This window comes from Apium graveolens, chromosome 10, assembly GCF_009905375.1.
Source record: "Apium graveolens cultivar Ventura chromosome 10, ASM990537v1, whole genome shotgun sequence".
Lineage (NCBI taxonomy): Eukaryota > Viridiplantae > Streptophyta > Magnoliopsida > Apiales > Apiaceae > Apium > Apium graveolens.
The window spans coordinates 225317607-225336573 of record NC_133656.1 but is presented as its reverse complement, the minus strand read 5'-3'; the positions used below and the strand labels follow the sequence as shown (position 1 = coordinate 225336573).

Sequence of the window (18967 nt, the reverse complement as noted above, 5' to 3'; positions counted from 1 at the left end):
TAGAGCGTTCTGGAGGAAATTGAGGGGCTTAAAATAAACGATAATTTTATCGTTTATTTTCAATCTAAGTATTATATCCATAAAATAAACGATAATTTTATCGTCTATAAAATATCAATTTAATTATGAGACCTTTTAGAAATTATTCAAAAATAAATTCGTACGAAGTCAACTCAAAACGGACAATATTATATAGAGGCGGATGGTAATGGAAGCGAATTGGACATAGCTCCAGCTTGGCAGAAATTTATAAGTTTAAAGAAAAAAAAAGATTAGTGTTGGGTAAATATATTGAGATATAAAACTAAAGACATCTATTTTTGGAAAATAATTTGATTATATAAGTTGGAAAAATCACAAAGAGAGGAGCACTATAACCACGATAGAGCTGCAACTGAACAGAGCCGTTCGTGAACAAAAATCGGGATCGGCTCGTTTAAGTGAACTCGGCTCGACTCGTTTTCTTAAATGAGCCGATCGCGAACATAAAAAACAAGCTTAGATAATTAAACGAGTCGAGCAGAGTTTTTTGTATGTTCGGCTAGGACTCGGCTCGTTTAGCTCGGACTCGGCACAGACTCGATAACTAGACTCGGCTTGAATAAAAAATTTATATACAACAAATAATAAATATTTATTAATCACTTGTATAAAGATTTTATTATTTTTAATTAAAATTTAATACTTATTTTTTTTATCTAAAATGATTACTTTAATTAAAATTAAATACAAATTTTAATAATAAATAAAATAACTAATTTAATTAATTTAATACATATCACTAGAGTTTGATTACTTTAACAAATAACTTCTAATTAAACTTCACGTCACACTTTTATTAGAGGAGTTTGTGATAAAATCGACCAAAATTACGATTTCAAATAAATTAAAATAGTGAGTTGTTGAAGTAAATTATGACATTATAATATTTTTAAGAAAAAGATAAATAATTTTTAATAATTATATTTCTCGACCACTTAAAGGGTTTTTTCCTTTATTTTATTTTATATGTCTTTTCTAATCTAAACCAATTTAACTGAAATATCAAAAATTACTAAATATTTGTTAATCGACATCAACCATTTAAAAGTAATGTACGATTTTTAAAGTCATGAATGTCTCAAAAATTTAAAATAAATTGATTTTATTCTTAACACTTGACTTGTGAAATAAATTGATAAAATTATATCGATTAAGAAACAAGTGTAGAGTGTGAGTGCGCGTATATAATTGTAAGATGAAACTAGTGTTTGCTCTCCGTATAACTTATAAAATTATAAATTATGCCTTAAACTTGGTCGATTAAAAAATATATGTGAATTATTAGGGGATGACTCGACTTGACTCGAGTTCGGCTTGACTCGGTTGTTCGTTAGCAAACTCGAGTTCGGTTCGGCTCGTTTATAAATGAGCCGATCGAGACGGCTCGGCTCGGCTTGTTTGGAAAAAATATGCTCTGTTCGATTCGAAGAGAACTCGGCTCGATTATGTTCATTCGCAGCTCTAAACAGAGGTAAAACTTCAAGCCTAATATTCATTGCTTTATTAGATCTTTCTGGATTAAATTTAGAGAAGACAAACATTAACTAGGAACTGTTTTTTGGTGTAAAAAGTAAATATATACTGTGAGAAAAAAAATTCCGCTTTTGAATGATGGCTTGCTAGCGGTCTATAATCTATATACATAGCATTGAGCGTGAGAATTGAGATAGCACTGAGCGTGGGAGTGCGATTTTTCTTTAGGTGATTCTTATAAATGTAATATCACTTTTAGCGTCACCCTTGAACAAGTTCTTAGTAATTTTTTAAAATGTGGGCTTAAACACAAATAAAAGAATTAGTAAATCCTTTATATCCAAATATGAAATCTCCTATTATTCTTATCCCTGAACAAGTGAGGACGGTGTTGCAACAATAACGTACATATGGTTAGGATCTTCAATCATGATATGCAAATTAAATTAGTACAGGCAATTAGAATTGTGCCAAAATTTTAATGGTGCCAAGTGAATATATTTCGATCCCTGATCCATTAGATAAAGAAAATTTTGATTAATGCTTAATGCCTAATGAATATCGATCGCTTAATGCTTGCCTTGTACATAATGTGAAGAAAGTACAGTACAGAACTGGGCGTACGTTCATGCGGTGCTTGACTGCATGTGATGCTTTATGAGATAAGTCAATTGAAACTAGACCAGCAGTTGCATTTATATAAACTGCACATGATTCTGATTTATGACATAACATTTTAAAACAAAATGTCAACACTACAAATACAATTCAGATAGAGGGAATCATGGGCGATGCACAGACCCCTCACCGCCCATTGGAACTAAGGTTGTTTACTTATACTAATCACTAACATTACAGTAAGTACTTTAGATTAAGCCGAGATACACACTGATAACAGACAACATTACATATCAGCCGCCTAACTCGGTGCACCCTTAACATGCAAAGTGTGTTTTAATTTGTGTTTGTATATATATAAACCACATCTGTATTCAAAGTACATAGACGTGCCTTCGTTGATCTAAGAGCTAGCTAGAGTTGATAATTTGTTCATACTATATTTTAGTTACTACTTATAAACAATGTCTGTTTTGTTACTCTTACTAATATGCTTTCTGTTCTTATGCTCTCTCTTTCAAGGTCTTTCTTCTGCAGCTGCACCTGCTCATCTCGATGGTAATCGTTTACTAACCCCTAACTTCCCTTACAATCAATCATTCTATTATTAACGCTTATAATATTAGCAGCCATGATCAGTAAATATATTGTAACGCATTAGGTAAATTTTTCGATGAATTCAGTATCAGAATATTTTTTCTCGTTATTGAGGTCGAGAGTTTAAGCCTCAGCGGAAGAATATATTTGAGTATGTAGAAAAAAATTGTAATTTACTGGATTAATTTCAATCCTTTCATTTCAGGTCTTCTTGCAAATGGAAACTTTGAGCAATCCCCAAAGCCATCAAACCTAAAGAAAACTGTGATAATAGGAAGGTACTCCCTGCCCAAATGGGAAATTCGTGGCTTGGTTGAGTACGTCTCCGGTGGGCCTCAACCAGGAGGGTTCTATTTCGCGATCCCTCGTGGGGCTCATGCAGCAAGGCTAGGGAATGAGGCCTCAATCTCACAAGTTTTGAGTGTAAAACCAGGTCAACTTTACTCTCTAACATTTGCAGCTACAAGGACTTGTGCTCAAGATGAGGTGCTTAGGGTATCAATTCCTGGTCAATCAAGTGATCTTCCTATTCAGACTCTGTACAGCACCAATGGAGGTGATACCTATGCTTGGGCTTTCAAGGCTCCTTCAAATAGAATTAAGGTCACTTTTCACAACCCTGGTATTCAAGAAGATCCCACTTGTGGCCCTCTTTTAGATGCAATTGCCATTAGGGAGATGCTACCTCTAAGGTACACTAGAGGTAAATTTCAGTATATCACTGGCTTTTACAATTTTGTGACTTGTTGGTTTATTATTAAATCAAGCAAGTACTGCATTGAACAATTTTTTCCTTTTATGCAGGAAATTTGGTGAAAAATGGTGAATTTGACGTTGGCCCCTATATTTTCAAGAACTTCTCAACAGGGGTCCTTCTCCTTCCGAAACAGCAAGACCTGTACTCTCCTCTTCCTGGATGGATAGTCGAATCCATCAAACCAGTGAAGTACGTCGATTCCAAGCACTTTCAGGTCCCCTCTGGATCAGCTGCCATTGAATTTGTTGGAGGAAGAGAATGTGCCATTGCACAAATCATAAGGACTGTGCCCAATAAAATATACAATCTTTCGTTTATGGTTGGAGATGCAAAAAATGGCTGTCACGGAACAATGGTGGTCCAAGCATTTGCAGCAAGAAGCACTTTAAGAGTCAATTTTACATCTCAAGGAAAGGGAGGATTCACTAATGCGAGCATGAGGTTTAAAGCAATTTCAGCAAGAACAAGAATCACATTCTATAGTCCATATTATCACACAAAACTTCATGACTATGGTCACATTTGTGGCCCTGTTGTTGATAATGTTAGAGTTGTGTCTGTGAGGTATCCAAGTTAGAATATGTTGTCTAACTGGGAACTGGCTTGCTTTTCTATTTCCAATTTGTATTAGTATGAGGTTGCTTACATGTCCAGTACAGTGGCTTTAAGCCAAGAAAAGATGCAACTAAGCAATTTATTAATATCGTTAACATATGACTTCACAGACTTTTCTGATTATTGTAAAGAGATTGAATGTAGTGCATAACTATGTTTTAGGTGAAAGCATACTTTTTAAGTTAAGAGACACTGAATCGACGTTAGATTTAAATACTTTGGGAGCATGTTCTAATCCACTTCAACGTTAGATTCAGCTGGATTGTATAGTATCTAGTGAATTATAAACGAGGTTATACTTAGTTTTTGTTCAAATTTGTTGTTGATGTCTACAACAGTCCCAGAAATACATGTTGACCCCTCTTGAAAGGTGAAAAAGAGGTGCTCAGTGTTGTTAACTCCCAATAGTCTCTCAATATAGATTTGCAATGCAAGTACAGCAACCAGGAAACTAGATGATGGATCGATATAAAAAATAATCAACCTGCAAAGGTCGAGGCATCGACATGTGCTGCATCTACTATCTCAGCAAGAACAATGACATGAATAACAAGCAATTCTGGAAAAAAGAAGATTTTATTTTACATTCGTTTAAGCTAACAAAAGAGTAATATATCTTCTGTTGGAATAATCTTAAATTTAGTTATTAATTATTTGTTTATTTAATTATTAGATATTTAGTAATAGATTAATTATTAGAGAAAAATATTATTTTAGAATTGTTTAGTAGTGGGGTAGTGGAGTTATGAGTTATGGAGTAAATTATGGACATGTAATTTACCCATTAATTAGTAGTGGTTAGTTTTAGTAATAGTTAGTTTTAATATGTTTGTAAAGCCTATATAATGGCTAGTTTACCTTGAGTTTTAGAAGAAGGAAAACAAATAAACAAGAAAAATAGCAGTACAAGTTCTCTGCAAAATGTATGTGTCTTTTTTTCTCTAAGTTTTTTCCAACATGGCATCAGAGCTATATGTTCTAAGGCTTGTGAGACTCTGAGAAATACATACATTTATATATATATATATATATATTAAGTATTTATTTGAGATTTCAAATGGCATTAAAAATTTCTCCATATATATTTAGTGAAATATCAAGATGAAATGGTAGTGGAAAAAGGAAAGAGAAGCAAGAATAAAAATGAAGGAGGAACATGAGCGGGGAAATAATGAGAAAGATATCATGGCTCAAGAGGCCATGAAAGAAATTTTATCTTAGAGTTGTGGAGAGAATGTGCTCCAAAGTGTTTTTGGAGAGAAAGTGCTCCAAAGTGTTTTTGATGAAAAAGTGCTCCAAAGTGTTTTTGATGAGATAGTGCATCAAAATTGATGGTGGTGAGAAGTGCATCACAGACAAAGAGAAAGTGCTTCGTAAATTTAAGATTACGGGGGTGAATGTTGAAATAATCTTAAATTTAGTTATTAATTATTTGTTTATTTAATTATTAGATATTTAGCAATAGATTAATTATTAGAGAAAAATATTATTTTAGAATTGTTTAGTAGTGGGGTAGTGGAGTTATGGAGTAAATTATGGACATGTAATTTACCCATTAATTAGGTTTTAGTAATAGTTAGTTTTAATATGTTTGTAAAGCCTGTATAATGGCTAGTTTACCTTGAGTTTTAGAAGAAGGAAAACAAATAAACAAGAAAAATAGCAGTACAAGTTCTCTGCAAAAATGTAGGTGTCTTCTTTTTTCTCTGAGTTTTTTCCAACATCTTCTACGGTTTCAAGATTAAAGAAAGTTAGGGGACGAATTCAATTAAATTTGACTTGCTACACACCTAGCATGTTAGTAGTAAATTAGTAATGTAGTGCTTAAATTTGTGTGATTAATTACTTCAGACAGAGAACAGCAAATAAGTGGGGGGGGGGGGACGCTACGCACGAGGTGCAATCTGAATATTTTGAATGTTATTATTTCTTTAAATAATTGGAATACTCGTAATTGACAGCAACAACATTTTAAGCTACCCGGTTGAAGATGTGGATTTATCCTCCAGATAGTGTTAGATTAATATAAGATGTGGTATCAGAGCTCATGTTAGCAGTCCACATTTATCCCCCAGATAGTGTTAGATTAATATAAGATGTGGTATCAGAGCTCATGTTAGCAGAGAACTCGGGTTCTGTTTCTGCCATCCCCAACATTTCACTTTTCGACCCATAAATGGGCTTTCGAGTGAGTATAAGATTTTAAAAATGATCATTTTCCAACATGTTGAGATTTTAGAGTAACCGATTCCTTGACAGATAGAACCGGACACATCTGACGCCTAATTTGATGGTTCTTCAACATGAATCTTCCCATTATTTGATACCCGTTTGTTAACCTCTTTTACATGTATATATACACAGAGAGACATGTTCAGGTTCGTCATTCGTGTGTGGGTGTTGTTGACTTTCATTCAGCATCATCTTACTTTCCAGCCCCTATCTCAGCTGCTTGTTCTCCGTATCCTGAAGGTAAGCACCTCATTAACTACTCATGTGCTGTTAAAACTTACAAATTGTCTATGACTCGTGTATTATTAGTATAAGGTTGTACCCGGTGTATAAGACTCCCATGCGTTGATAATATATGCAAAGAAACATTTTAATAAAAGCTTATTCTGTACAGGATTTCTTGCTAATGGCAACTTTGAACTTCGCCGTCCCTCGTGGGACTCATGTTGTTAGGCTAGGAAATCAAGCTTCTATTTCACAAGTCGTTACTCGTCTCAAGACAGGCTTAACCTACATTCTTACATTTGCCGCCACTAGGAAGTGCTAAGAGTCTCGGTTCCTGGTCAAACAGATGATCTTCCAATCCAAACATTGTTTAGCAGCATTGGGGCTGACACTTATGCTTGGGCTTTTAAGGCTACTTCAACTTCTATTAGGATTACCTTTCATAACATTGGTACCGAAGAAGATCCAACTTGCGGCCCTCTCTTGGATGCTATTGCAATCACAGCAATGCTACCTATAAGATACACAAGGGGTTAGTTTAAACTTATACATTTACATACACACACACACACCATTGTTTCAAAATATAGAGTTTTAGGATTGGGGGATAGCCTAGTGGTAAAGGCTATATACTCCTCCTTGAAAATGTTACGGATGGAATCATCACAATCCTCCTGTAATACCTAAAAATGATGATTTCTAGAGCCTGTTTAGCTTGGTGTTTCTTGTGACTTTTAAGTCTTAAGAATAGATGAAAGGTACTTTGATCAAATTTTGACTTGTAAGAAAGAAAAGAAGGGAAATGAATTGCCCCTTCATCCTAAAAAGGCTGATTATGTTTACTGAATGCAGGTAACTTGATGAAAAATGGAGGTTTTGAAGTTGGTCCCCATGCAACAGGGGTTCTTCTCTTGCCACAACAAGAAGATCAAATTTCAACGATTCCTGGGTGGATTATCGAGTCTCTAAAACCAGTGAAGTACATTGACTCGAGGCACTTCTATGTTCCCTCAGGGCGTACAGCAGTAGAATTAGTATCAGGAAGAGAAAGTGCCATTGCACAAATCATTAAGACAGTGCCTAACAAATTCTACTACCTAAACTTCACAATTGGAGACGCGAAGAATGGTTGCAATGGATCGATGATGGTTGAAGCATTCGCGGCCAGGGGGTCTATAAAAGTACGCTATACATCCCAAAGAAATGGAGGATTCAAAACTGCTAGTCTAAAGTTCCAAGCTGTATCAGCAAGAACAAGAATAACATTTTATAGTGCATTCTATCATACAAGAATGGATGACTGGGGTAATATTTGTGGCCCGGTTTTGGACAATGTTGGTGTCTTTAGTGCGCGAAAATGAAGCTTATCATTCAGCCAATGCAAGTAAAGGAAGGAGTTGGTATTTCATACTACATATTTACCTTAGTATTTTAAAACATGAGAGTTTGTCAATAACAAAAGTCTTTTTATGTTTGAGTGTAATCGTCTTTAGACTTGCTATGTACGGAGTATGATTAGTGTTTCTTGTTCTAGTTAGGATGTGAATCATGTGACCAATGAACAATTTGCTGATCTGAAATCTGGCAACTGTTTTGCGTTGTTGTACTACAATAGCCTTAGATATCCATTGTAAAATTCAAGATACTCTTTATACAGGCCCCATGTTCAACATTTTATTTTATTTTTAGAGTAGAGCTAGGTAACATAAAAACATTCTTAAAATCATTTCTAAATAATATTTGGTTGGTGTGTGTATATATATATACACATGGGATCCTATCACATTACCAGAAAGGAAAATGTTATGTTTAGAAAGATCAAATTATCCTTTAGTTGATTTTTTTCTCATTTGTTGATGGGCATTCACGTGACAATTTTGTATTTTCACTCTATTTTTTCCACAACTAAAAAGAATTCTGCAAAAAACATTTCCCCATCAGGAAAGTTACACGTCGCATTAGCATTTGAAAATGATTTTAAAAAGGGTTTTGGTAATTCTAGCATTGCTTTTTTCAAATATATATATATATATATATATATATATATATATGGGATTTGGTCCACAACCTGTGTGGTTGTAGTAACCATCTTCCGTATTGAGGCATTGCGGCAGCTATTACAGCATTGTTTCATTGCACCTCCTGCAATAAAACAATGTTGTAGGTACTGCCGCATTGTTTCATTGCATATCCCGCAATGAAACAATGAAGCAGTGATTTAATTTCTTAAATAAAAAAAAATCATATTTTAATGAATTAATTTGTTTCCGATAATAACGGAGTTAAAAAGTATATAATTAATTTTAAACAATCATACTTGTTTGTCTAAAACTTTTTTGAGTGAATTCTAATCAAACTATTTTAATTTTAATTTTAAATATTTCAAAATTATGTATAATAACACATTTGTACTGTATAATGAAGTTATACTGAATTAAAAAAAATCTATACAATTTTTCCATTTAAAAAAAAAAGAATAAAATGGTATAAAAAATCCCTCCCGCAATGTGTCAATGCGGGAGGTGTTAACCCAACCACAACATATGTAAAATACGTCGGCGGGTGATTGAAGAGTGTTGTGTATATGTTGTGTACTTGATGATTACATGAACAAAACACCTTGGTAGTTTTTACTTAGTGAAATTATGTAGTCCCGACGGATGACTCAACATAGTCCTGACGGATGATGACTTATTATCCATCGAATGAGTAGCTTATGTAACAATAAGTCTGTAGCACATTTCTGCATACACATTGTTTAAAATCTGTAGTAGTACTTAAGTCATGATGACTTTAGTTAGATATGCACAATATGTTGATTAATTGTACATAGATGATGTCTTGTAATTCTGCATAAGTGAAATGAAGTCAAGTGCCTGATTGCTACCCGACGGATGAACAAATAATGAATTCGACGGATGATCAACAACCCGACGGATGATCAATATCTCGACGGATGATCATGAACCCGACGGATAAAGAATTCAAATATCTGTTGACAGTGACAACACAGTCACATGCGTCGAGTGGATGCAAATAGAATGTGATAGCCTATTTAACTGGGTTTTCGAGAATAAAGAAGCATTTCCATTTTCATGCTATTATGAAGATATTCAAAGATGCTGGAATAGAGTAATGAAGTAGCATTGTAATAGACTATATAGTTTTTGTTTTATTATCATGTCTCATTACTTTGTAATCTTGGTTATATATATAAACCAAGAAGTAGCAACTCTAGACATCTCTGAGACAGAAGCAGAGAAACATGTGTAAGCAGAATTCTTAGTATTTCTCTGCATTCTTAGTTGTTCAATATTTGTAAGCAGCTGTGAGCATTTTGCACACAGGGTTCTCTCGATATATAATATATATCTCTGGTGGAATCATTTAAATCCACCAGAAAGTTTTTAAAGACTCTTATTTTTAATTACTTGTGTTTTGATTCATTTAAGTAATTATTCCGTATTGTGCTAATCAATTCACACTTATATATAGATTCGAGTTAGAACATTTTTATTTCGAGAAAAAGTTTCAAGAATTCCATTCAACCCCCTTCTGTAATTCTTGTCATATTGTTAAGGGACTAACAAAGAGCCACCTGCCGCATTGTTTCATTGCGACAGCCTCAATGAAACAATGCGGCAAGTGGCCGAGTTATTTTTATATAATTTGTTACCAAGAAATTTTTAACATTTTGGGGGCTAAGTTGTTTTATATTTTTTTATAGGTAACGAAAATTCGATAAAATTTCATTTTTTTAGTTTTTCACATTTTCAATTTTTAGCATTATATTTATTTACTATAAATTAAAAATTGATAAATTAAATTGGACAAGTACAAGAAAAATAAAACATTAAATAATTTATTTCATTCAAATATAAATGGAGTACATTCAAAAAATTTTTTTAAACAAAATACATAATAACTTAAATATTTTATTCCGACGAGAATGATCAAGCTTTAACGGTGTTGGAAGAACCGCCTTTATCACCCTTATCGTCGTCCTTCTTTTTCTTCAACTTTTCCGCCTTCGCCTTCGCCTCATTTTTCTTTTTTTTTTCTTGCGCTCAAGCGCCATTTGAATATGGCGGAGAGCTAATTGCATGCCTTCTTCTCTTTCGGACCCGTTGTAAGCAACACCATCGATATTATCTTGTTATTGTCAAAATCATAGTAGAAAACCATTTTTAGGAAAATAGAGAAGAGAATGTTAAGAGAAAATGTAGAATGAAAATAAATGAGATTACAAGAGCGCTATTTATAGGCTAAAAATTGGAATTTTAAAAACCAAAAATTAAATTTAGGCACAAAAAAAATGTTGCAGAAGTTGAGAGGTAGGACTGTTGACTAGTCTGCCGCAATGACACAATGCGGCAGGAACAACTGCAGCATTGCTTCAAAGCGGCAAGCCATTCTGCAGCAATGAACCAACGCGGTTGGTCGGTCAAACCCCCCAATATTTGACCAGTCGATTTTTATTAATATTGGCACAAAAATTGATATTGATTTTATATTTGCACAAAAATTAAGTTTGAATTCACAAAAAAATATGAAATTAATAATATAAATTTTATTATTAAAAAATTGATAATTTGATTTTTAACTAAAATAACTCAAATGATAATTTTTAAAAATATAAAACTCACAAAATTTCGTAATAATAAAAATTCAAAAATACTATTCAAAAAAATAATTAAAAATAATTTTTTCACTCAAAAAATATTTAAATTTAATATTTAATTTAAATATTTTAGTTTAAAAACTTAAATCAAAAATAACAAGATATAATTTTGAAAAAATATTTACAAATTCATTTTTAATTAGGGTCATCCCGCATTGACTCATTGTTGCAGTGTGAGTCAGCAATGAGCCAACGCACTGGGTCGGTCAAACCCCCCAACATTTGACCAGTCAATTTTTATTAATATTGGCATAAAAATTGATATTGATTTAATATTTGCACAAAAATTAAGTTTGAATTCACAAAAAAGTGTAAAATTAATAATATAAATTTTATTATTAAAATTGATAATATTATTATTTTTAACTAAAATAACTCATACGATAATTTTTAAAAACATAAAACTCACAAAATTTTGTAATAATAAAAATTCAAAAATAATATTCGAAAAAATAATTAAAAATAACTTTTTCATTTTTAAAAATATTTATAAATTCATTTTTAATCAGTGTCCTCCCGCATTGACTCATTGCTGCAGTGTGAGTCCGCAATTCGTGATTGCGGGAGGAACTCTGCCTTAATGGCTCCAAAAGTTGGTTGGTGTTTATATTTAATGGGTCACTCCAGCAATGTTTCATTGCTGGAATGTTTCATTGCTGGAGATAATTTGTTGCTGGAGACAGTTTGTTTGATTCAACATTTACTTTTTTCTTACTCATTTTACAATTTACAATTTACTTTCAACAATTTCAAATTTTTTGGTTATTGATTCATCAAAGGTAATCTCAAAAGGTTAGTTTTCGATTGTTGATGGCTTCTTTTTTATTTAAAGCTTGTAGTTCTTCTAGTGAAAATGATAATTACGATTATTATACCCCCGTTAGACGAAACCCCGTAGCTCGTCGTAAGTTATTTATTGATGAAGATATTGTAAATCTTGATAGTGATGATAATATGAATAATATTGGTGGTGATAATATTGGTGTTGATAATGTTAGTGGTCATAATATTGATAATGTTGGTGGTGATAATATTGATTTTGATAATGTTGGTGATGATAATGTTGGCGGTCATAATGTTGATGATAACATTGGTGGTGATAATTTTGACGGTGAAAATGTTGATGACGTAAAAGATGAGAAAAATGTTGAGAAAAAAGAATCATGGATTTAAGAATAGTAACGATGTTGTACCTTATGTCAGCAAGATTTTCGATACATTGGATGATGCGGAAGCGTTTTATAGGAATTATGATCAAAAAGAGGGATTCGAGATAATAATTAGTAATACTCATAAGCGAACAAACACAAATGAACCATCATATCGTTTATTTATTTGTCGAAAAGGTGGAAGGGTAGGAGCGATGCTGTTGGATTTTGGTAAAGGAAAACGAGTTAGGGAGGTAATTCCACGAATGAATTGTAGTGCTCGAATGTGTGTCATTCACAAAGTGAAGATGGACAAATGGCAAATTAGTTCGGTGGATTTATAACACAATCATAAATTGGTATCGCCGGAAAAAGTTCAATTTTTTCAAAGATCACTCAACATAGATCCTATGACGCGATCATTGATTGAGTTGTTGTTTAACAAATCGGGAATTGAGACGAGCAAAGTAATGAAGTTTCTTAGCGAGACAAAGGGGGGTGTTGAAAATCTTGGTTTTTGTAATCAAGACGTACGTAATGTCATATGTGATATTCGGCGCCGAGTATTTGATTCGGGTGATGCATAATGCAGATTACTTTTGCTACGAGAACTACAAGAAAATAGTTTTGGTAATTTCTTTTATCAGGTGGACGTAGATGATGAGAATCGTGTACAAGGTTTGGTGTGGGTTGATCCCCGGTCCATGAACGCGTACAAGAATTTTGGTGATGTGGTTACGTTCGATTCAACTTACCGGATGAATAGGTATTGTATGCCTTTCATACCTATTACGGGCGTAAGCCACCATTATCAAAATATACTATTTGGATTTGCACTTGTAAGGGATGAGACTGAGGCATCGTATAAGTGGGTTTTGAGGACATGGTTGGAAGCCGTCGATAATAAACCGCCTCGAACAATTATTACTGATCAAGACATTGCATTGGGAAATGTCATTTCCGAGGTAATGCCTATGCCACAAATAAAGCATACATATTGTACAAGGCATATAAGTAGTAAGTTTTCCGAGAAGTTGTCTTATTTGACCACAATTTATCCGGAGTTCAAGACGGAGTTTAATGCATGTGTGTACAAGTCGTTGACACCTACAAAATTTGAAGGTAGATGGGAGAAATTAGTCGAGAAGTACGATCTTGAGGATCATGCTTGGTTAAATGACATGTATGCTATTAGAACTCAATGGATTGGTGCTTACACGAAGTAACATTTTTCCGCCGGCATGACTACAACTTCAAGAAGCGAGTCTACAAATTCTTTTTTTGATGAATATATGCAATCATCTACCGGTTTGAAGGAATTCATTGAGAACTCCCAAAAGGCTTTGAAGACACAATATCTGAAGAAGGTTAAAACCGATTATGACACCGAACAATTGGAAAGGAGATTAGTTTTGCACTCGTCCTTGGAAATGCATGCATCCGAAATCTACACGAAAGAAATGTTCAAACGTTTTCAAAAGGAGCTTATGAAAAGTACATGTTATATCGTGAACAGTGTCAAAGACAATGGAACTTATATGTCGAAACTGTATTTGGTTGAGAAGGCTACCCTGCCGGAGAATTGCAGAAGAAAATATCGAGTGACGGTTTTCATGTACGAAAAAATTGAATGCTCGTGTAAGAAGTTTGAACATTCCGGGATGATTTGCAAACACATAATCCATTATCTTGACAAAAAACAAAAAATCAAGATACCAGAAAGTCTCATCATGGGTAGGTGGACAATGAACGGCAACAAAATTACGGGGCCTCTTCCATATGCTCCTCCCGCTATTGGTAATGATGGTGCGTCACAACCATTAAGGTATGGTGCATTATGCAAATCTTTTCAAGATTTAGCTGCTTCCGGTAGTTGTTCTGTTTCACGGTATAAATACTAAATGGGTGTGATTGATAGAGAGAAGAAATACTTGAAAAATGCTTTGCGGATGAAGACCGTAGCGAAAGAACCCATGAGGCGAAAACTCAAGAGGACTACCAACATGATTCAATATTCGATCCTCCAACGTCAAAAACTAAAGGAAGGAAAAAAACAAAGAGATTTTAAAGTGGAATTGAGACGACAACTTCAAAGATCAAGATCAAGCCTCGCAAGTGCAATTATTGTGGGGAGATCGGAGGAGAACATGATGCAAGAAACTGTCCCCTAAGGGAGGAGCATGATCGAAGAAATTTTTAGGTTTTAACCTAAAAATTGTTGACAAGTAGTACATTAGTTCTTTTAACTTTTTTATTTAAATTACATAATATTAATGTTATTTTTAAATTTACACATAATGTTGCATATTAATGTTATTTTTTAACAAAACCAAGTTTAGTAATATTAATATTGTTTAAACATTTTTCAACACCAAAACTCTTAAAATAATTAAAATATGCAGTAGTAATGGGAAAATTTGAAAAAAGTGATTTAATAAATAAAGTCAACTAGACCTTAAAATAGTGAACACGAGCGTGGAATTTCCCCTAACTCGGTCTGGAGTTCTTTACTTTAGGGTCGCTCTTTTCATCCAACTCGAAATATCGGAAGAGAATAGTGACAGAGCACCCAGCAATGAGACATTGCTAGAGGTCACACTGCAGCAATAACTCATTGCGGGGTACTCTGCTCCACCCAAAACTCACTGCCTCTTTTTGTTACAAAAGTGAGTTTAGTAATATTAATATTTTTTAAATATTTTTCAACACCAAAACTCTTAAAATAATTAAAATATGCAGTATTAATGTAAAAAGGCCATGAATATCCTATTTAATGGAGTTAATGGAGATATGTTTGAAAATATTATCAACTGCAAAACTACCAAGGATATTTGGGATACAATACAGATCATCTGTGATGGCATTGAGCAAGTTAAAGAAAACAAGATGCAACTCCTGATTCAGCAATAAGAGCATTTTCATAGTGAAGAAAGTGAGTCTCTCACTGACATTTTTAGTAGGTTTCAAAAACTACTAAATGCTCTAAAGTTGCACGGAAGGGTCTATCAGACAAAAGACTCCAATCTGAAATTCCATAGATCTCTTCCAAAGGAATGGAAACCAATGACAGCCTCATTAAGAAACTCACAAGATTATAAGAAGTTTACTTTGGAGAGACTGTATGGCATCCTGAAAACTTATGAGCTTGAAATAGAGCAAGATGAGAGGATGGAGAGAGGAAAGAAGAAAGGAGGATCCATTGCACTAGTTGCTGAGTTGGAAAAAGAGAAGGAAATGAAGATGGAAGCTGTTGAGTCAACTTCAAGGGTCTGTGAAAGCAAGGGCAAGGGGCTTGCAGCTGAATATGAAGATTCTTTGAGCCAAGATGACATGGAGGACATTGATGAACACCTAGCATTTCTTTCCAGGAGATTTGCCAAGCTCAAGTTCAAGAAGAACTTTGGAGCAGCCAAGCCAAATAGAAACATGGTGGATAAATCAAAATTCAAATGTTTCAAATATGGATTGACAGGGCATTTTGCTAGTGACTGTAGAAAGTCAGATTCCAGTAAGAAAAAGTTTGAGCCTCTGGATTATAAGCAAAAATACTTTGAACTACTCAAACAAAAGGAAAGGGCTTTCATAACACAAGAAAATGACTGGGCAGCAGATGGTCTGGATGAAGATGAAGATGTCAGCTATGTTAATCTAGCCCTAATGGCCAAGTCTGATGAGACAGAAATAAGTTCTTCAAGTAATCAGGTAATTACTACAAACATTGCACATTTATCTAAAGTTGAGTGTAATGATGCCATAAATGACATGTCTACAGAGTTATATCATTTGCGTGTTACACTTAAGTCTCTTACTAAAGAAAATGCTAAAATCAAAGAAAATAATTTGTTTTTGAGTGAGAGAAATAATGTGCTTGAGTCTCAGTTCATTGATTTTGAAAAGTTAAGAATTGAGTGTAAGATTGCCAAGGAGGAATTAACTGAGTCCTTGAAGAAAGAAGAAATTTTAAAGAAGCAGCTCGAGCGTGAACAAGAGGTGATTAAGCGTGGAAAACATCCAGGGATGTCAATGCTCAAATCACCAAAGTTCAAGGAATTGAGTCTTTCTGTGATGCAGCCTGGAAAAAGGACAAAGAGAAACTAGAACCAAATTTGGTAGATGGAGTGTTAACAGATGTAGACTCGACGGATGATGAGGATCATCCGTCGGATAACAAAAAGGGTTATCCGTTGAATGATGAAAATCCTCATCCGTCGGCTGTGAGCAAGCCTATCAGTAAAGCCAAACTTGTTAAGCTGAATGAGAAGTATGGGTCTATTTCCAAGAACTTTGTTTCAGGAGAATCGAGTCAAGATAAGCGAGGAAAAAAGGCTAATGTTGATCACATGACTGTCAAACAGTTAAGTGACAGACTTGAAAATATTGAGGTAAAAACAGAGGCTAAAATGAAAAACAATAGAAATGGTAAAGTAGGGATTAACAAACACAATAACTACACACCTGATAAATATGCTCCTAGAAAAATCTGTGTCAAGTATGGTAGTGTAAATCATCTGTTGTTAATTGCAAATCTTCCATGCCTACTTCCATGTCTGTGCCACCTCACTTTCCAAACATGAATGTCATGTCTCCCATGCCTATGAATGCTATGTCTGCACAGAATATGAATGCACAGTTTGCTAAAATGCCATTTGCACCTAATCCTTATTATGCTGCATTTAGTATGCCACAAATGCCATTTAGCATGCGATACTGGAATAACATGTTAACTAATAGAATGCCATTCCCTGTTAATAATAATATGCATGATAATTATGTTGCAATGAATGGTTTCAAAGGCCCAACTCAAATGACCAAGGATGAATCTGATATCCCCAAGTCAAATGAGATAAAGCCTAAGAAACAGAAAAAGAAAGCTAACAAGGCAGGACCCAAGGAAACTTGGGTACCAAAATCAACTTGATTTGATTTTGATGTGTGTAGGGAAACAGAAAGAATCTTTGGTACTTGGATAGTGGTTGTTCAAGACACATGACTGGTGATTCTACCCTGCTCACAGAGTTTAAGGAGAGAGTTGGCCCAAGTATTACTTTTGAAGATGACATCAAGGGTTATACTGTGGGATATGGCTTGATTTCAAAGGACAATGTCATCATTGAGGAGGTTGCCTTAGTGGATGGTCTCAAACACAATTTGTTGAGTATTGGCCAGCTTTGTGATAAAGATAACTCAATAACCTTCAACTCAGAAGCCTGTGTTGTGACTAATAAAAGAAGCAACAAAGTGGTTCTCACTGGTGTGAGAAAAGGAAATATGTACCTAGCTGATTTCAACTCATCTAATGCAGAATCTGTTACTTGTCTTCTCAGTAAAGCAAGTTAGGATGAAAGTTGGCTATGACACAAGAAGCTATCCCATTTAAACTTCAAGACCATGAATGAGCTAGTAAAGAAAGAACTGGTTAGAGGCATTCCTCTAGTGGAGTTTTCTAAGGATGGACTGTGTGATGCCTGCCAAAAAGGGAAGCAGATTAAAGCATCATTCAGGAAGAAACTTGATTCAACAATTGAAGAACCTTTGCAACTGCTACACATGGATTTGTTTGGACCAGTCAATGTGTTGTCTATCTCAAGAAAAAGATTTTGCCTAGTAATTATAGATGATTTCTCAAAGTTCTCTTGGACATATTTCCTAAAGTCTAAAGATGAGGCTAGTGAAATCATCATCAATCACATAAGGCAAGTCAATAATCATCCTGATTTCAAGGTTAGAAGAATCGGGAGTGATAATGGAACTGAGTTCAAGAATTCTGTCATGAGAGCATTTTGTGAGGAAAATGGGATTCTGCATGAATTTTTAGCAGCAAGAACTCCACAACCGAATGTAGTAGTGGAAAGGAGGAACATATCACTTATTAAAGCAGCAAGAACAATGCTTGAAGAATCTAAACTGCAAACATATTTCTGGGCTGAAGCTGTTAATACTGCATGCTACACTCAGAATATTTCTCTGGTTAATCAAGCAAGATGCATGACTCCATATCAATTTATCAAGAATAAGAAGCCAACTCTAAATTTTCTTCATGTCTTTGGCTGCAAGTGTTATATTCTGAGAAATCAAACTGATCAAAATGGGAAGTTTAATGCTAAAGCAGATGAAAGAATTTTTGTTGGATATGCTGTTGGTAACGCATATAGAGTCTACAATCTAAGAACCAACATTGTTGTGGAATCAATACATGTTATGTTTGATGATAAAAAGATTGAAGGACTACAAGATGAAGATTACCATGAGAGCCTCAAATTCGACAATGTAGAGATGGTTAGTGATGATAGTGATGATGAAAGTGATCAAGAAACTGTATCTAAGGATAATGCAGAAAAATCCACTACCAATGAAGCACAAAACTCAACATCTGTCGAGTTGCATAATGCTTCATCCATCGGGAAACAATCTGCGTTATCCGTCGGGAGACAACCAGCCTCATCCGTCGGTACTCAAAACTCACCATCCGTCGGGTTATCAAGAGAAGCTGGAAATCAAGATAGATCACCTGTAGAAAGTTCTCCTTTCTCAAATCAAAGATCCACAAACTCAGGGAGAGTTTCTAACAATCAAAACTCA

General features: G+C 34.3%; 3 protein-coding genes and 1 pseudogene across 3 annotated transcripts; all 4 read left to right on the top strand.

The window, feature by feature from the left end:
- The first annotated feature begins 2558 nt into the window (after positions 1-2558).
- LOC141693939 (protein TEEBE-like) lies at positions 2559-4119 on the top strand. The gene is made up of 3 exons (XM_074499127.1): positions 2559-2691; positions 2936-3433; positions 3535-4119. Exons 1-3 carry the CDS (start codon positions 2598-2600, stop codon positions 4062-4064), a joined length of 1122 nt encoding a protein of 373 aa, XP_074355228.1. The 5' UTR covers positions 2559-2597; the 3' UTR covers positions 4065-4119.
- A 2621-nt stretch (positions 4120-6740) lies between these two features.
- On the top strand, positions 6741-8082 carry LOC141691903 (protein TEEBE-like; annotated as a pseudogene).
- Positions 8083-12798: 4716 nt separating this feature from the next.
- Positions 12799-13614, top strand: LOC141691902 (protein FAR1-RELATED SEQUENCE 5-like). Its single transcript, XM_074496653.1, has 2 exons — positions 12799-12918; positions 13036-13614. Exons 1-2 carry the CDS (start codon positions 12799-12801, stop codon positions 13612-13614), a joined length of 699 nt encoding a protein of 232 aa, XP_074352754.1.
- A 15-nt stretch (positions 13615-13629) lies between these two features.
- LOC141691901 (protein FAR1-RELATED SEQUENCE 5-like) lies at positions 13630-14289 on the top strand. Its single transcript, XM_074496652.1, has one exon. The coding sequence runs from the start codon at positions 13630-13632 to the stop codon at positions 14287-14289; it is 660 nt and encodes a 219-aa protein (XP_074352753.1).
- Positions 14290-18967: the final 4678 nt, after the last annotated feature.

Excerpts from the sequence above, each read along its gene's own strand:
- LOC141691901 (XM_074496652.1), top strand. The coding sequence starts at position 13,630 with ATGACTACAACTTCAAGAAGCGAGTCTACAAATTCTTTTTTTGATGAA.
- LOC141691902 (XM_074496653.1), top strand. The coding sequence starts at position 12,799 with ATGACGCGATCATTGATTGAGTTGTTGTTTAACAAATCGGGAATTGAG. Across the intron at positions 12,919-13,035 it reads TTGGTTTTTGTAATCAAGAC|GTGGACGTAGATGATGAGAA; the intron begins GTACGTAATGTC and ends TTCTTTTATCAG.
- LOC141693939 (XM_074499127.1), top strand. The coding sequence starts at position 2,598 with ATGTCTGTTTTGTTACTCTTACTAATATGCTTTCTGTTCTTATGCTCT. Across the intron at positions 2,692-2,935 it reads TGCACCTGCTCATCTCGATG|GTCTTCTTGCAAATGGAAAC; the intron begins GTAATCGTTTAC and ends CTTTCATTTCAG. Across the intron at positions 3,434-3,534 it reads ACCTCTAAGGTACACTAGAG|GAAATTTGGTGAAAAATGGT; the intron begins GTAAATTTCAGT and ends CCTTTTATGCAG.